The following is an 18,871-nucleotide window of genomic DNA, read 5'->3' on the forward strand; positions in this document are numbered from 1 at the left end:
AAATGTGACTTGCAAATCCAAATTGTACCTCTTCCCTGACCTTTTGAAAGCTTAGTTACTTTTATTGAGGCAAAATCAAACACAGATGTGTTCGAGCTGTGTCCGTCAGAATTGAAATCCCCACCTGGTTCCACATTTTGCCAATAAATACATGCTAGTTTCCAGATTGCCACAAAAATAGTCTTCATCACTCTCCAGTCATCAGTGCCCCAAAGTTTGTGATGCTGCGTGGAAAATGGATTTGCAGAATGATCCTTTAGAAGGCAGACAGGGAAGTCTATGGCCTACCTTAGGGACAGAGGCTACTTGTATGCAAGTGACCTAGAGCAAAGCTTCCTTAGGTCTCATCCAGACACCCAGAGATCAGCATATGTGGAAGGGAAGCCCTGAAGTTGGAAGAAATTCATAATTCATTTGGGGGCAGCAGCAGGCAGCAGTTACTATAAGACGTTTTTGTACAACAAAGTGAGCCTAGCTGGGTTAGGATGCATGTACTTAAAATAACTGAAAGTCTGCAGCAGTGAAAGAGTCTGTGGTTGCTGTGTCTCCACCTGGATTCCTTCCTTCTGTCATCTTTCATGAGAGATGGCCTGACATTATTAAACTGGTAGATATAGATAACCTCTTTCATGCTAAAGTGTGATTTATGAGTAAATGAGAAACTGACATATGGTATATTAATAACTTTTTTAAGAGACTGGATGAAAATACACCTTTGCAAAGCATAGATGGGTTATCTTGGTAGCATTTCCTTGTATGCCTCTAAGAAATACATTGTAAAACTACAGTGTACAGCAAGACTTATCTAAGCCTTATGGAATTCATTGGTTTCACCAAAGATTTAAATTCAGTTAACCTTAAACCGTCACGAAAACATTTAATATCTTCAGAACCTTTTTCTGAAGACAATACAGATGAGAGAAAAATATTTTCATTTGGGGAAGCAGAATAGCTGGAATTCTTCTGTTGGGATGTTACACAGCAGTGGTAAGAGAGTACCTGAGCCTTTGATTACAAAAAGTTACAGCATCCATATAGGTTCCACTTCAAATTAAATGGACGACTTCTGGATATCTGCAGATGCCCATGTAGCTTTATTCAGAGCTTTTGTATTTTTGATGCTCTGTTTTTCACAGTGCTGAGAATTTTTAGTGGGATATGTAAGTATAACTAGGGTATCTGTCCTTGAGAAATCTGTTTCCACTCTCTGTATGTGTGCTTTGGACATTAAAAATTGAAGTTTCTAACTGACATTTTTACAGAATTTGTTGTGTTATGCAATTTAAGCAAGAAAATGACACAAATGAAATTTTCTGTTGTGTGCTTAGCTAAATTATTTTTTCTCATCCAAATACAAAAATTAGACTACTAACTAAGGTTAGAAGTACCTTCACCTTCATGACTGTGCTTAATTCCCATAACTGGAAAGAGGCTGGTAGGTCATCATAATATGGATGTTCTTTATGATATATAATATATAAGTATATATAATTGAGTGCTAGTTATTTTCTTTTCTGTCTATCAATAGACCATTTCTTTGCACAGTGGTACCCAAAGATAGCGCGGTCTCTCTTTGAAGGAAACAAATCAGAAACATACACAGCAATAAATATTTCAGTTTCAGAATCTTTTGAGGAAACATCAGAGAGAAAGAAAGTAAGATCCCAGAGGTCTTTCTCTCCTCTCATATGTTAGCAGCCTGACACTATTACACTGCTGGGCCTTGTCATTCATAGTGCTTTTGCAATCTTGGTTTCTATTTCTGGAATGTATTTCGAACAGTACAACTTCCAAAGGAAAAGAGTTTGCCGTGTAGGATTTCAGCAGGGCTTAGATGAAATACATGCTGGTTACATAGAGATTGTACGCTCAGAAAAAAAAAATCAGTGTTACCAGTTTGAACCAGATAATTTTCTTTGTGTAATAGTGCTGCTAGGACCACAGCAGTGCATACTGTCAGCAAAGTACTTTCAAATAGGCTATTAGTAGTGATATCCTGTATTTTTTATTAATTGTTAGAAAACGTCGTAAGAATGAGATTCTTAAAATACAGTCTGTTTCAGGACCGTCTGTCCAACAGCTTTTGAATATCTGCAACATGGATTGTGTGCTGGAATAGACGACTAAAACCAACCTGAACAAAAATGGTTCTTTTTAACTTGCACATTTTATTGCGCTGGCTATTACCATATGTTAAGGAAGCAAAATACAACTGAGTGAATTCTTGATACAGCTGTTTTCTGGAAAAAATGCTGATGTTGGTGTGGAATGTGTATGATTTTCAGATTAATCCAAAATATCTGCCTGGAGGGTTTTACATGGTCTCCTGCAACCTGCCAGAATAATTGGGTTTTTAATCAGAAGAGAACTAAAAGACTTGAAAATTAATGTTTTCAAAACCTGCCTAAAAGAAAAAAATGTGTTTAAATTGAATGTTTAGGTATACATCGAAGCAGTTTTGGAAACTATCTTGACTAATACTTTGTATCTCTTCAATACAGCAAGAGAAAGTAGCCAAAATGCAGTTCAGTGCTTATAGCCCTATGTGAAATAAAGCTTTAAACAGAGGAGGAGAATCTCCATGCAAAGAGCCGTGGAAAATAAATTAGCTACTGAACTCGCTAATAGGAATAAGTGCTTATATTTTCCAAAGAAAGCTTAGAAATGCATCTGGAAAAAGAGAAGGCCAGAGGCTTTAGTTTGTAGCTGTTGAGCCAAAACTAATGATATATCTGTAGATTGGTTTGCATTTCATTGGCTTCACAGGGACAAATCATAATGGATTTTGTGTCTTTCTTCAGAACGTTATAAGTAAATTTTGAAATAAGTGCCTGGGGATTTTTTGTCTGCACGACTCATATTACACTCCCTGGTAGTTCTGCCAGCTAGAAAGCCCTGCTTAAAATTTGGACATTATATACAAGAGTTTTCCTAAGTTACTACAGGTAAAGTTAACCCATGCAGGGAAGGAAATGTTTTAAAGTAGAAAAAATGTAAAATTACTTCTTGTGTAGAAAAAAAGTGGTCTAAAAGCTAAGATTCATAGAAAGATAAAATTGATACCTAGGAGAAGTGACGTACATTGGGTACCGAATGCCATGTCTCTGTGATTAAATGAGTGGATCTCTTTTTCAGAGTAGCCCTGCCACTGGAGTCGGGCTGAGCAAGTGCTTAGCTCCTTAGAAAAAACAGCAGATTGCTTTAAGTTGCATAAATACTGATTTAGAAACCAGATCACTGTGCACAATCAGGTTGTAAAATTTGCAATTTCATTACATTACAAATGATTACAAATCATTTGTAAATCCTAAATCACAAGATCTTTATGGTTTGGCTTTACATTATCTCACAAGAAACATTGTGAGTTGTTTCATATTCCTGCCATATTATTTGAATTCCTTACCAGTTTCCTGTATGCTTCTCCTGACATCCCAGAGAGCACCTGGAATGTGAAAAATAATCAGGTTATTTACCTTCTTTCAGATTTCCAAGCTTTTGGTCTGAAGAAAGGAATGTTCTTCAATCCAGATCCTTACCTGAAGATTTCCATTCAGCCTGGAAAACATAGCATCTTCCCTGCGCTTCCTCATCATGGACAGGAGAAGAGATCTAAGATAATGTGTAATACTGTTAACCCAATCTGGCAAGGAGAGGTAAGCAGTTTGAGCGTTGAGCTGAGACTTTTCTTAAAACATGGAAATGACTCTAGCAATATCCCTCCTTTTTTTTTTTTTTTTTTTTTTTTTTTTTTTTTTTTAAATTCCTTTCTTGGCTAAATACTTTCTTGGCTAAATAGTTGTTGACCTAACTGTGCTTTGATGTATTTCATGACTTCTTGTCTTAATGCAAAAGGCTTAATTAGCTATAAAGATGAATGACACATTAAAACTTTCAGTATGGGTTGTACTTTGTGGATGTAATTTATGAAGTTGTTAATCATTGAAGGTAGGCATAACCCAGAATGGAAATATAAACTTGGATAGCATGAAAGGCTGCTGCTAGATTGTCATAGATTGTCATGTTCTTACACAGAGATGAGACATCATATAAAGCAGAACAAGTATAACATGCAAATAAAAAACCTATGTGATTGAAAAGTGTCAGTGGCAATATAAATTAAAGGCAACTTTGGCACATTTGCCCATCACCTTGAAGAAATACTCTCTAATCTGCTGCTGCTTGTTGGAAGGGCTTGGTAGGTATTAATGAGATCTGAGAGTTCAATTGCTGCCTGCTGTTTTTAAAGTACACCTGAAATGGCAACAGACAGCAAAGAATAAGGAATCTCTTTGGACCTAAAGGAGCCTAACACAATGGGTGTGATTTACTGGTGTTCCCTGTCAGACCAATATCTCCACTACAGGAAAGAGTAAAAGTAAATAAATAGACTAAATAGATGTATTCAAATTAAAATGCAAATTGTAAAGTAGTTTAGGGATAATTAGGTCAAACTGTATAGACATGAAAGAGTGAGTGGGGTAAAAAGACAGCAGAAATGTCACTGAATACTCCTACCTGGAGGAGGATAGTCAAGAAACTAGGTACCACATTAGGTTATGCGACAGGTGAGCCTGCGTGGGGGAAGTTACATGGCAGGGGCAGGGGGGATGACCTCAAAACTAGTCTGAGAAAAATGCCTTCTTACAGGACTTAATTAAGTGGAAGGCCCTGTCATGAGGCATCCACCAAGCAGTAACTTCTCTGTGGCTCCAAGCATCAGATGTATCTGGCTGAAGGGTCCCAGGTCAAGCTGAGGAGCTGGAACTAACATAGAGGATCAGGGATTTGGCAGAGATCTGTCAGTAAAGTGCATGAGACACAGACCTAGAGGCGGACAGGCATGAAGGGGAAATTTGCTGTATGTGTCACAGTACATGTGATTGTGGGAGCTGGCAGCAAGTGTGGATGCCAGGAGTTGACACTCAAAGGAGGACACAGGATATGAATGTGGTCCCACCATTCTGTATCAGTCAGTTAACTGCTGAGGTGGCACACAGGCTGTCCTTATCCAAAGAGGGATGTAGCAGCTGTGCTGATGGAGGCTGAAAATAGGCTTTTTAGAAGCACTCAATACTGGTCAGAAGTCTTCTCTTGACAAAGGCAACCCCCAGCCAATCTAATTTGTTCTCACTTCAAGGTCCTTTTGCACTGCTGGAGGATAAAATAACCAGAGAGTAAGAATGTGGCCCTGATAAAATGTCAAGGGTGGCTTCTCCTCAGGACATGCGGGATGGCTGAGTTTGTGGGCTGACATTCTCTTCCAGTGGAGTTTGGCAGCGAGAAAAGGAGAAACAATGAAATGGCCTAATTATGGACATCGGAAAGCAAAAGAGCATAGCTGGCTTCCAGCTTCTCGGTTCAGCCCCCTGGTTTTCTTGATTGCATGCAGCCACGCTGCTTCTCCTTTTCTGTGGCTAGCCTGTTAGTGGCTAAGGAGTCTAAAACAGCAGAGCTGTCATTCAGCATGTTCTCCTTCTGCATTTGCTTCAGCTGATATTGCGATGTTTACCTGCATGCGTTTGTGTTGCAGTCTATGCACATCAGCTGGGCTGAAGTCTTGGTTTTGGTACTGAAAACCTATGTTGGTTTCTATTGCACAGAAGACCCTAGGCCTGATTTTCTTCAACTTTGTCCCTTTAATGGGACAAGGAGAGAAGGAAGACTGCAAACTGTTGCTGAATCATGGTGGTAGCCATTCTTCTGTCCACCCTTTTCACTGATTGATGTGAATATATGAAGTGAAAATTATTGAGGAATCAGCCATTTCATTAAATGGATCAGTCACTAGCTGTTTTCCCAAAAAAGTATTTTAGGCAATATATTATTTCAGAAGGGTGATTCTTTTCTAAGGTTCTCTGTCACTACATGTAAATAGAAGCCAGATGTTTGTTTTGTTTTTGTTTTTCAGTTGAATGACATATCTAATTTGTTTTGGCTGCTAAACTTGAAAAAAATCTGGAATAGGGAAATAAAACTATAGAAATAGCTGCAGCCTGGGATCTTTATATATGTTCTTGATTACCCTTGAGCAAGTTCAGAAGTAAAAGAGTTGACTCAGTTTTATAAGGCCTCAACACCAAAATGAAGTCCTACAGACTGAGATGATTCATTTACTTATATTAATTCATTCTGGTATTCCCCTTCATATACTTACCAGGTTGTTCTATTTGCATAGTAACTGCTTGCATTATAAGAACACTCTGGGAGCACTGTGATACCTCAGGCAATTTTTCATCTGTGTCATGTAATATTGATGATGATCTTCATTTCACAGACCATTCGAACACTGTTCAGCACGAGTTATGCTGACTTAAAGCTATTCTTCCATTGCTGTGTTTTGCAGTACTTTGTACAAGAGGACATAAGGAAATGGAAATTTCTTACTAAGAGAGAAGAGTAGCATGGCACGTTTTGACACTTGCAGCAGGGCTCTGCGTGAGGTGAAAAAGCTCTCAATTGTTCACTGAGACAGGTTAAATCTCAGGTGGTATCTTCTGCTGGTAGAGACGGATCATTTTGTGATGTTTCTATGTTTTCACATGCTCACAGAAGCATAAGATCAGATTCTGCTAAGCCAAAGTGCTAAATATTGCCATGTGTAATAATGACGATAAGTACTTTGGGGGAGATCCAGATGAGCTACTGATGGTGCCTAGGCCTCTACAGGGTCAATGAGGAGAAGTAGGCAGCTGCAGAAAATGAAAACAGTAACAGCTGTCTTCAGACAGGGAACCTGTTACTGAATTAAGGTTAATGGTCCTGCTTGTTTTCTTACTCCTGGCTCTACTTTCAAACTAGTGCATTCTTCAGCAGCATCTGAACTGTTAAATGAGATTGAGTTAGTTCCTGGAAACCACATGCCACTGGACAGATTGACTGTAAACTCCTAGGTTAAGCAGACATTGTGCTGGCAGTCCACACAGTTGCAAGAGCATAGTGGGTGAGTTGTCCTACCATGCTGATTTGAGGTAAAATGCAAAGGAAATCTCGGAAGGAAGTGCCCGCTTCCCAAATCTTCCATAAGTCTAGTGGAATTGAGAAGGGTAAATGTTGGCCATATCTGTTCTAATATTGGTATTAGAAAAACAATGACACTATTCCCATATTGTTTCATATTGAGACATGTCTGCTGTCACATTCTTTGGAAAAAGCTCCTTTAAGAAGATTTAATTTGTCAGCAAGCAGTGAAGTGATAGATGGTTCAGACAAGCAATAGAGATCATTGGGGATCATAAGCAACAAAGCAAAGTGGTTTAAAAAGTAGTTCACGTACCTCCATCTGGTTAGCAAATTCTCTCGATGGTTTTGCAGACAAGGTACTTCAGGCCCCTGGACTTTCCCTTAGGCATATTTATGGTATTTCTTTCTTAACTGTGGCAGTTTGAGCTAATTGCTTCTTCAGTTTTTGTTCATTTACTAGGGAGTGAATAGAGAGCCTCAAGGAATGGGGAATGAGACAACTATAAAAATTGACTGTTGCAACCATCCAGCATATTTAAAGTAGTAGCAAGTATCATCTGTTAAATGACACATTGAATTTCAACTCTGATAATTCTAGCTCTGGAAGAGTAGTTTGCCTTAAAGTGGGAGCCCAGTACTAGGATAAAAGCTATCTCAACTCCCTGCAGCTTCGCTCTTTGTTTCTTTGCCTCAGCCTTTACAAATATTGTTAAATTATAGCTGAGGCACAAAATAGTGTGTTGGGTGGTTGCTTTATCACTCTGAAGATAGCTGCATTTCACTGCATTTCAATTAATTAATTGAATTAATGTACTGAACACAGAGGTGTTCAGTACTCTGTTGCAAGAGCATTTAACAAATAGTAGTTACTGTGTCAGATCTGATAAACAGAATTACGGTATTTTCACATGTGTAACTTGCACTCCCTGCACCTCAGATAACCCACAACCTTTCAAAAATACTGCAATTGAATAAATTCTCATGTAACCTGTCTCTTCAGATTACTAACAAAATCAGAAGAAGGAAACAGTCAAGGGCTTGAACGCCAGAGGGAGGTGGTTTGGGGAGAGAGGGCTTCTGTAGTGCAGACCATCATCAGTGATAGAAACGTTGGGGTTTGGATGCTGCCTGCAAGAATGCCAAGATGACATGAATGCAACTGACTGTCTGAATGCTGGTTTGTAACTGCTTTTCTTATGATACAGATTTATAACTGTAGTGATCGTGAATGCCAGACTGGTGTATGATGGACCACCCAGCAGTACTGGGACTGAAAGATGCTTTGTCAAAGTAGCCAGATCATGCAATATGGGGTTTATGTTAGCTCTCTGCTTCTCTTGAGGCTTTATGTTGGCTGATATGATGGGTGCTACCTGATGTAGCACAAACTTAGAGTGATATAAGCAGGGGATACTTGATTGAGGGTGAATCTTTCCAGAGCAAAGTTAAACCATTAAAGATGCTTTAATATATTTGAATCAACAGTATGAATTTAAACTAAAGCAGGTTATATTTGATCTGATTTTGATCTAATATTCAGAGCAGTAGATGCTGACAGTCCTACCATGGCCTCGCAGAATCATTGCATGGTTTCACCAGAAGTCCAAAATGAAAAAAGCAACAGGAACAACACACTGATTGAACTACTTACTTACTGTTTAACTTAGATAACCTTTTTTCCCCCCCTTCTTCTGGCAAATACAAAAGAATCTGCTGCAGAAACTTGGAGGCCTTTACACCTCAGTGTAAAGCCAATGTAGGTGCAGTGAAATCCAGATCCTGAATTCAGTGTGAGTTTTGCCAAAGGTGTCATTGGGACTGAGTAAAGCCTTGTGGGTGGTCGTTTCACTGTATAACATTTCTGCACACATGGCCAGGTAAAGTGTAAAACATAGTTTGACTACACAGAAAAGCTGTGATTTTACAGCTGCAGTTTTTTGAATATCTGGTGATGATTGAAGTGTGAAAGCCCAAGACAACTTCAGTTTCTTCAGGAGTAGGTTATGGTGTGAAAAAATTGTCTAGATTTTTTTTTAATATTCTCCTAGAAACGTATCTTAATTGCAACTTCTGCATCTAGAAGACTATCAGTCTTGCTAATCCTGTATATTAGTGCTCATGAGTCCTCAAATATTTTCAGTCTATGCTGTGCTAATAAATTTGTAGACAATGTGTGAGATGAAGAAAAACCCTCACTCTTTAAGCAGTGTTTGCACTTGATTTATCCAGAAGTTCTTTTAAATTTCTAATGTCTTAGGGCTGAAATTTGCCATTAATAAAGAGACATCTTGCAAAACTATCTAAGCCATCAGAGAGAATTCATGATGGAGCCTATTAACTAGTAGCTCTGAATGTTGTGGAATACATGAAATAGACGGGAAGGACTTTTTTTATTCCTTGTTTCCAATACAGAGAGGTAGTGAATCGGAGGGAGAAATCTAGGAAGCCAATTTGCTGAAGGCCTTACCCAACTTTGAAGGAGTTCAGTAGAAAGGATTGAATCAGACCTTAGAACAGCAACACACATTTATGTGCACCCCTTTTACTGTAGGAAAAAAAAAAAAATTGTGCCATGCCAGAATAAGATACTGCATTGGATCTGGCACCCTGCGGTCACTGCTGAATTCCAGGACTCTCTCGGAGTACACGTAGGCATGTCCCAGCCTTTGGCAGCAGTGGAGCTCTGTGCTTGACACTACTGACTCTGCAATATTTTATATTGTTATTGAGGAGTACTGTAGTAAGTTTAAGAAACTGGGATTCCCCATGAGCTTACCCAGTTGTTAGTATGAGTAGTGTTGTACGGGACAGTAGTGATATGTAGAGGAAGTTTTTGAATGGGGAGCAGAATAATACAGGTGGAGAGTGGTGAGTGCTTTAAGAGTGTAATTGTTTCACTGGAGTATTTGAAACGAAAAACCCACTAATGAAATATTCAGCTGAAAGACTAAATCTGTCTACATCCATCAAATGTAATTTACAGCCTTTTAAGATTTACTTCTGCTTGTATCATCCCTGTGGCATGATGGATATTGCAAATAAATGTTCTTTTTAATTATATTTCTTATTCAACTCCAAATCAAGAGCCTAATTCTTCCTGTCACCAATGTATTAATTTACCTACCTTTTACCAGTTACTATACTGACTGTTTTTAAAGAACTTGACTTGCACTTAACTTCTCTATTTGGTACTAATGGACGTATTCTGTTCATTTCAACAGCTTCCTTGATAGCGTTATTGAGAGCTGATCACTGTGATCTATCCATATTCAGGGATGCAAACAATATTGGTAAAAATAAAACATGGGAATTAACCATCATCATTAGTTGGCTTTCTATGAAAACTATTCTCAAGCTCTGGAAATTGTTCTGTTATCTTATAAATGGATAGAGATGTATTCTGCCAGGTCAGCATTAGCATGTGCCTTCATTCTTTACCATATATCAGTCATGCATTAAACCCCCACAAGATCTATTCACGTTAAGAAAATTAATCATCTGTGTATGTAAAACCATTGTTGGGTCTGGAAGCAAATAGGCACTGAAAAGTAGATTACTGTCTGAAACTCCTTCGATGGTGTTTACTACAGTGTTTTCAGATCTTGCTTGAAGATGGCAGCAATAATGTAAAATCAGATTTATATTTAGGTCATTGAGATGGTGTGAGAGTATGAATGTGTCAGCTGATCCTAGGTAGCTTTGATTCTGATTTGTGTGTCTCTCAGAGTGAATCTGCAGGAGGTGGCTGTGTAAAATCTGTGTAAATGACAGGAGAATCCTAATGAATTACTACTGACCAGAGCTAAAAGCTGATGATAAACTGCTTAGCCCAAGAAGACTTAATATGTTGATGTGGTTCTCTCCATCATGTCACTTTTGCTCTTCCCTCTCCCTCCCTTCTCTGTATTTCTGTGGAAATAATTAATTATGGCTTGTTGATTTTTGGTGTCTGAGAAAATACCAACTAAAGCTTTTCCTTTGGCTGGGGCATTTTAAGGCTGTGCCTGGTACAGATTCTCCAGTGTCTAATAAGATGTGCTATAATGCTGCAGCTTTTCTCTTAGTGAGGAATTAATAGGGTCTCTCTCTCCTATCCTACTGCCTCTTTTCATTAAACATTTAGGAACAAAGCAGTCGTTGGATCTCCTGCCACTCTAACAAGTGGGACAGGCATTGACAAATGGCTAAAGAAGTCAGGAAAGTAGAGAGACACAATGGCTTTGCTTCTAGAGCAAGTCTGTTTCCTCCCTAGCCATCATAATTCTAGAGGGGTGCAAGAACGTCCTAAAAAGGAAATAATTGAAGAAGACATGGAGAAAATAATACAAATACTAACTTGTTCTATACATTATGGTTCTTAACGATTCAGTGGGTCCATCTACAGTAGTATTTTTATTCTGGTCAAGCGAGCAGTTTCAAAGCAAATCTCCTGATCTCCCCACTAAAGACACTGCTTGGCAATCTTAAAGTGCATGAACTGAATTACTCTCAGCAGAAAGTAAGCCAAGAGATGTGCTTCAGGAGTGCACCTAACACTTTTCAGATGATAATGGCAGTTCAATCCAGGGCACCCCCCTGGAGTTACTTCATGGTATAGAATCATAGAATCATTAAGGTTGGAAAAGACCTCTAAGATCATTGAGTCCAATAGTCAACCCAACACCACCATGCCCACTGAACCGTGTCCCTAAGCGCCTCATCTACACGTCTTTTAAATACTTCCAGGGATGGGGACTCAACCACTTCCCTGGGCAGCCTGTTCCAATGTTTCACCACTCTTTCAGTAAAGAAATTTTTGGTAAAACCCTTGCAGCTTGTCTGGATGTGGTCATCAGGTGCACGGCACCAGCTGCTTTGCTCTTCAGATCTGCTCCTGTTGTACCACACATCTTCCTAATGCAGACATGGCCAATGTATTCCAGGGATCAGGAAACATCAGTCTCCACAAGGCCTCCTTACCACTGCTCATGACACACGATATTTTTCCCCAGTATGCCAAGGATCTTCAATCATTTGTTGTGTTCAGACTTTATGTGCATAGCTTCCTTTTAGGAATACACCTGACAGATAACCATTTCTCGTAACAGTCCTAATAGATTTCTACAGGAAAATAAAAAGGTCGTCTTCCCCTCTGGAGCTCATCACTCGGAGCTTCCCTGCACTCTCTTCCAAAGCCCCTAACTCTGGGGGTTTTCCAGTCTGGGATTCTTCTAGACAGACACAGGGGCAGCTGGTTGACCACCTCATCATTCCAGTGGTGCTCCTCACTGTGAGGGTGTCTGTGATCTCCGTTCATCTGCATCTAACCTATAAGCAGGAGCCCTCTCATCCCTAGCCGGTAAGGATCAGACAAGGGGACAGCTGATAAGCAGCTACATGGACAAGATGGGGTCTGAGACTGTTTCTAGGGCCAGGCACCCTGTGAGAAACAGGTTCTTCCTGACGGTAATTTCTTGGCAGTTTTGTTGAGGCAATCTGCCATATCCTCTGTGGAGTGTGCTGTGTCACGTATCGTCTGAAGTTCCAAGAGTCATTTTGTACAAAGCAATGGTGGATGTGATATGCAGGGTAATGCACTGTGACTAATGCAACATTATAGGTAATTACTGGTTTGGGCTAATCAGAGAATAGAGATTTAACTTCTTGTTTGTTATCTGTTCATCCACTGACTGCTATAGATCAACTATAAATTTTGGGTCCAGTGATACCTTGTAAGAGTTTTTTTCCCCACATTTTGTAGAATGCATTTTACTTGAATTTTGGTTAGGGATCAAGTAAAAACATCAAGTTCTAGCCCTCACTTACAATTTTTGTGGATTGTTCTTCCCAGGTGTCCTGTTTTCTGCTGTTATCCAGATAAATACATAATCAGTCATTAGACAGAGTCTTTTCTTTGGCTGGGGCTTTAGCCTTGAAACTATAGCAGTTTTGGTAGATGAGTTTGCACCTGTGTTGAAATCCATTACTTCCTTTGAGACTTTTTTTTATTAAAGTACAAAGAAAGCCTCAGATGAAGTCACAAACCACATCCATGCAGCCATTGTCAAGTTTGGTGGACCTCTGGACAGCTAGAGAGGCTAAACCTTTTGAAAAAGTTAAGTCAGGACATCAGAATTTAAAAACTGCCAGAAATTATATTTTCACCTTGTTCTTTGACTGTGAAAAAAGCCCATTTATGTAAACTTCAGTACACACTTCTACAGTTAATCTCAGTGTAAAGTTTAGTATCTTTGGATTCCAGCAGGTTCCATGAAGTTCTTGACCAGTCTTGTGGAGTTTGCACTAACAGTTGTGGTTCAAGGAACTTAAGTTTTTGTGGAAAAAAAACCCCAACCAATGAACAAGTGCACAAAATGAGCTGTGGCCCCAGTGAAAATATACGGCTCAAAGATTGCTGTCTTAGATTGTGAAAGAAAATGTATGGTAGCCAATGCCAGCTGTAAAACATACAAGAATCTGGCTTCAAGGAGTGACTGTCAGGAAAAATCAGAAGTCTTTTTAAAATAATATATTTGGGCTCATTGTACTAAAGTTTTTGTATTCTTGTTTTTCTCTGCAACCATGACTTTATAGTTCTTTTTAATGTGAAAGCTTAATTTCTGAGTTAATTCTGTAATACTAAGAGTTGTGATAACAAGAAAAGTTCCAAATAACAGAAGTCTTACAGTAAAAATTGTGATAGTAACATCAAAAAATGGCAGCAGACATTCTTAAAATGCAGCACTTTTGGTTATCAGTGGTGTAGTTTGTGGGCACATGTAATAAGCCCCACCAAGCTTTCCTCATCCTGAAGAGAGTCTATTTTTATCTCTGTTGTGATCTTACAGCCTCCTTTTCTTGCCCCTCCTTGGGATGAATTATTAATCACAACATCACTGAGTGTGAACCCAAGGGTACTGAAGAATTTATAATTGGTGTCTTCCCCCCCCCCCAACTTAGATATGAAGCTTACGCTGTCATCTTCACAAACTGGCCATTGCTTCATGACAATTAGCAAATATTAAGCAAGGAAAGGATGTCATTTATGACAGCAGTAATATAATACTAATGTGTTATGCTAGTTATATTGGAGAAGACCATGAAACACAGGGTCCTTTCTCTTCCAGATAGATAGGATAGCAAGGGCCAAGGCTTGAATGGTGTAAATGCAGCCAGTGTTTTGTGGCTAAGGTACAGGGGTCGGCACTTGTCAGAAAAAAAGGTGAAGAGAGAGAAATTAGTGTTTGATGGTGGTTTGCTTCTGCATCCAAAGAAGACAGTCTCATCTTTAAAAAACACAAGAACCTGCATGTTTTCAAAAGTGATTGGTGACTTTTGAGAATGAGTTTATAAGTATTTGAGTTCTCAAACCTAGGTGTTTTGCTGGGATCCATTTTTCAAAGGGCCAGAGGCCAGTGTGTTCTGCAAACAAGGATTCCTTTGCACTTTTCAGTGTGGATGGCCTAAGCCCGAGGCATCCGCAGTCAGGGATTGCCTTAGAAAAATCTTGTCCATTAAGGATTAAACTAGATGAAAGCAACAGCAGGAGCAAGTGCTTAGATAATGGAAAACTGATTTATGTAAAATTATCGCTATTTTACAACCTGTCTCCAAACCCATTTCACTGAGTTCACTTTTGATCTCAAACGGCAGTTGTTTCCAAATGGCAAAACCTTTGAGCTCTGCCACAGGACGCTTCTGGTCTTAAAGGCTTAATTGTGTTTCCAAGATGCTGGTGTTTTGATGCATCAGAACATTCTCCTAGAAGAAGCATTTGGGAACTGTGATCATGGACCAGGGGCTGGTCCCAGGGCAGTCTCGTGTATCCCCAAACGCGACGTGGTTGGCAGGTGATGGAATCAGAACACAATTTGGTGTTTATAAATTGTATGGAATATCCCAGCATTTGTACGTCTGAGAGGCACAGCTGTTCAAGGAAAAAAGGACATTTCTTTTGGTTGATTCCAACAGACCTTGGTCCATGCATCCATACTTGCTGCTCAGGTGCTGATAATTACTCTGGAAAATGTCACTGTGTTTCTTGTGCAAGAGAATAACTGTCAGGCTTGGTTCCACCTGATATTATGGAAACAAATGTCCATGCAGGTTCTGATTTGCTTCAGAGTTGTACCACAAGACAAAACATTAATAACCTAGGAAGGTGCAGATCATTAACCTACGTTTTACTTTCCACTTATGAACAGTTCAGTCTTTACCTGTGTGTGTGCATGCTCTACCCCACAGAGAGGAAAAAACATAATCTGTGCAATTACATTTAGATCAATAATCATTGGTAGGACAGAGTTCGTTACAATCCTGCAGGTGTATTGTCCTTACCATCGGAGAGCCTTGTTTAGAGTATTTGGATGCTAGCATGGCATGAATAAATGAAATTCCTGCGTTCCCCAAGCCTGATTCTGCAGCATTATACAGTACCTGTAGGGTGCTTTCACCTGCCTGCTTTGAGGCCAAGCTCTTGGGGTTCTTTTGCAGGCCTATGCCTTGAAGTTCAAGGACTGTTTCTGTCCTGTGAAAAATCCAGAGACTTACAGAAGTTGATAAGCCGCTAGCAGCTGTGTGGTGGTGTGGCCTGGCCACCAGCTTCATGTTCTGTGCTCTTCCTTTATTGCAGCAATTCAGCTTTGTCTCCCTGCCCACGGATGTCCTGGAAATAGAAGTTAAAGACAAATTTGCAAAGAGCCGACCGATAATCAAGCGTTTCCTGGGAAAACTCTCTATGCCGGTTCAACGCCTCTTGGAAAGACATGCCATAGGGTAAATCTGCTGCTTATGCTACTTCCTGTTGTTTAACAAGTGTATTGCTGTTTTGAAGTCCCTGGTGATATATCATTACAGTGATATAATGATGTTGAGGGGGAGTTATTAAACTGACAGTCGTCTGATGAATGATGTTGGTCTTAATTAGAATTTATAGGACTGCGGGCCAGACAAAGAATTTCCTCTATAACCCTATCCATTGCATTTTGAAAAGTGAGAGCTGGCATTTAGGAAAGAAAACTGTTTTGTGTATCATGGCTGCGAATCTGGAGAGTGCAATATTTTCAATTTGAGTGTTCTTTTAATGTTATCAACAGGCTGTTTTCATGTTTCAGGGAATTACCTATGGGCTAAAATCATGCCAGATCTGTTCCTCCTCCCTTTAATTTCTGGACAGTGGAAATATTATAAAAAAACACATGGCATGTTGTAACTAAATCTTTCTGACCCTACCCTGCTGTCAAGGAATAACCAGTTCACTTGAGCTCACCAGCCCTGCCCTGCTTCCCCTTTGCATGAAAGTCCCGGGAAGGTATATGCTTCAAAGTAACACAAACCAATTTGAGGAAGATGGATAGTATTCAGATAAAGCCCAAAAGTTGGCTCTAAACTTTAGGGTTCAGACCTTGAGGAGCAGGGAGAGAAAGAGTCATTTCCTGAGGAGGGCATACGCAATGCAGTTTCCAAGAAGGCATTTCTGAAAATTGGATCTCAACTCAGCGGAACAGCAGGAAGCTGAGCTTGTTGGAAGTGGTTTTGAACAGCTGGTTCAGAAACTGGCTGTGGTATTGACAGCTGAATCTACCAGAAGGGACTAAGCTACCTCCCTGTTTCTCAAGTAGGGAAGATTGAGTAGCTTTTTAGAAACCAGATGGAAAAGAACAGCTTGGGGAAGGTAGAGCCCTATAACTGATATCATTGGCTTCCCTCTGTATGAGAAGATTTCTCACCATCTTCTGATTGTATCTTCCTATTTTACTTCCTTATTGTAAACACTGTCTATCTAAGAATATACATTGCCAAGAGCAGTGCCTCCAACCTACACCTAGGTCTGCCTTAGTTTTTATACCATAGTGGCTTTTAAATCTCAGGCAAGCTCAACGAGAAGTATACACACAAGCTCAGAAAGATCAAACATGAACCTTGAGATTGTCTCATTTATATGAGTTTCTGATGCATGTGAAACTATCCTAGCAAATATATTGGGCCCAGCTGAAGTGAACTATGTTTCTTCAAAAGATGTATAAATATTACTATTTAGTGAACGCTTTACACTCAAAAAATGCTTTGCAAACATTGCTCCAGCCTCATTTTGGGCAGCTGGGAAGTTAATCTCTTCTATAGTTTCATTCTGTTCTGAGGGGTGGATGAAGTGTGGCAAAGGGAGGGACCTGCACAAGGACAGGATGGAGTCATTGATCAACCTTGTCAGGAAGGTGTTCTTCTGATATTTCAGCTTCATAGAGGTAAGAGGGGTGGAAAGAGATGAAGAGCAGTCATTCAGCCAGTTTGAAAAGAGAAGGTGGTAAGCGGGGACTGGCCTGTACAGGATTTTGAAAGAAAGGACAGGAAAGGTGAATTTTATGCAGATGGTGAAGGGAAGGAAATACAGAAATGCGAGGTTCTACAAGAGGGTAGATATGGTCAGATCAGCAGGGACGTGAAGTCTTGTTACAAGAGCTGAAGTGGGAGTTGTTTGCTTCCCATGTTGATATTTTCATACCCATACTGCAGAAGTTCCATTCCCACCGTTCTCTCTCTATATATACATATGTGCTTGTGTATCCCAGAAGCCTGTCTTAATCACTGACTCAGCTGTTCCATTGTAATTGAAGACATTGTCCTCTCCTCTGCCATTCGTTCTCTCGTATGCAAGTCAACATGCCCTCATGGCTGGGTTGAATAGCCTTTGAAAACCATTATGTATTTTTGTAGGACACAGCAGTTTTATGCACGGTAGACATTGGGTAGGTTATAGTCTATAGTGACGATATTTGTTTTCTTTCAGGGACAGGGTTGTAAGCTACACTCTGGGTCGCAGGCTTCCTACAGATCATGTCAGTGGCCAGCTGCAGTTCCGATTTGAGATAACTTCATCCATCCATCCAGGTAATTCTCAGTCTTAACCCATCATTTATCTGGGTCTTTTTTTTTTCTTTTTTTTTTTTTGCTTTACATTCTTTCTCCTCAGAAACCTGAATTCATTCCTGGCTGCTCTGGGAATTTAGGTACAGTCATGAGCAAAGGAAAGTGCATAAAGTCCCCCGTCACAGGATGCATCGTGAGTCACAACTTATTCCCTGTTTCCCCTTAGCTTAGAGCTACTGGTGTCTCATATCCCCCTGTTCTTGGCTGCTTCAAATATTTTGCCACATCACAGGGAGAGAAGAGGGTAGAAAACTAAAGTCTCATCTGCTTCTCTATCACCTGTCCTGGGGAAGTGCTAGATGGGCTGTTATAGGATCATAGAATGGTTTGGGTTGGAAAGGACCTTAAAGATCATCTAGTTCCAACCCACCTGCCGTGGGCAGGGACACCTTCCACTAGACCAGGTTGCTCAGAGCCCCATCCAACCTGGCCTTGAACACTCCAGGGATGGGGCATCCACAACTTCTCTGGGTAACCTGTTTCAGTGCCTCACCACCTTCATAGTGAAGAATCTCTTCTTTATATCTAATCTAAATCTACCCTCTTTCAGTTTAAAGCTGTTACCCTTTGTCCTATCACTACACACCCTTGTAAAACGTCCCTGTCCAGCTTTCTTGTTAGGCCCCTTTCCGGTACTGGAAGGCTGCTATAAGGTCTCCCTGCAGCCTTCTCTTTTCCAGGCTGAACAACCCCAAGTCTCTCAGCCTGTCTTCATGGGAGAGGTTCTCCAGCCCTATGATCATTTTCGTGGCCCTTCTCTGGACTTGCTCCAACAGGTCCACGTCCTTCTTATGTTGGGGGCCCCAGAGCTGGACGCAGTACTCCAGGTGAGGTCTCACAAGAGCGGAGTAGAGGGGGGAGAATCACCTCCCTCGACCTGCTGGCCACGCTTCTTTTGATGCAGCCCAGGATACAGCTGGCTTTCTGGGCTGCAAGCACATATTGCTGGCTCATGTTGAGCTTCTCATCAACCAACACCCCCAAGTCCTTCTCCTCAGGGCTGCTC

The 18,871-nt window shown here is 40.3% G+C and overlaps 1 protein-coding gene across 1 annotated transcript in view; it reads left to right on the forward strand.

Annotated features, from left to right (window-relative positions):
* HECW1 (HECT, C2 and WW domain containing E3 ubiquitin protein ligase 1) overlaps window positions 1–18,871 on the forward strand; it is a 185,366-nt gene that overhangs the window by 89,600 nt on the left and 76,895 nt on the right. Inside the window, exons 5-7 of the mRNA XM_009274874.2 lie at window positions 3,484–3,653; window positions 15,572–15,714; window positions 17,726–17,826. Coding sequence (XP_009273149.1) covers window positions 3,484–3,653; window positions 15,572–15,714; window positions 17,726–17,826 — 414 coding nt within the window. The remainder of the gene's footprint in view (window positions 1–3,483; window positions 3,654–15,571; window positions 15,715–17,725; window positions 17,827–18,871) is intronic.

The sequence above is a fragment of the Aptenodytes forsteri genome, unplaced genomic scaffold (genome assembly GCF_000699145.1).
Source record: "Aptenodytes forsteri isolate BGI_AS27 unplaced genomic scaffold, ASM69914v1 Scaffold282, whole genome shotgun sequence".
Classification (NCBI taxonomy): domain Eukaryota; kingdom Metazoa; phylum Chordata; class Aves; order Sphenisciformes; family Spheniscidae; genus Aptenodytes; species Aptenodytes forsteri.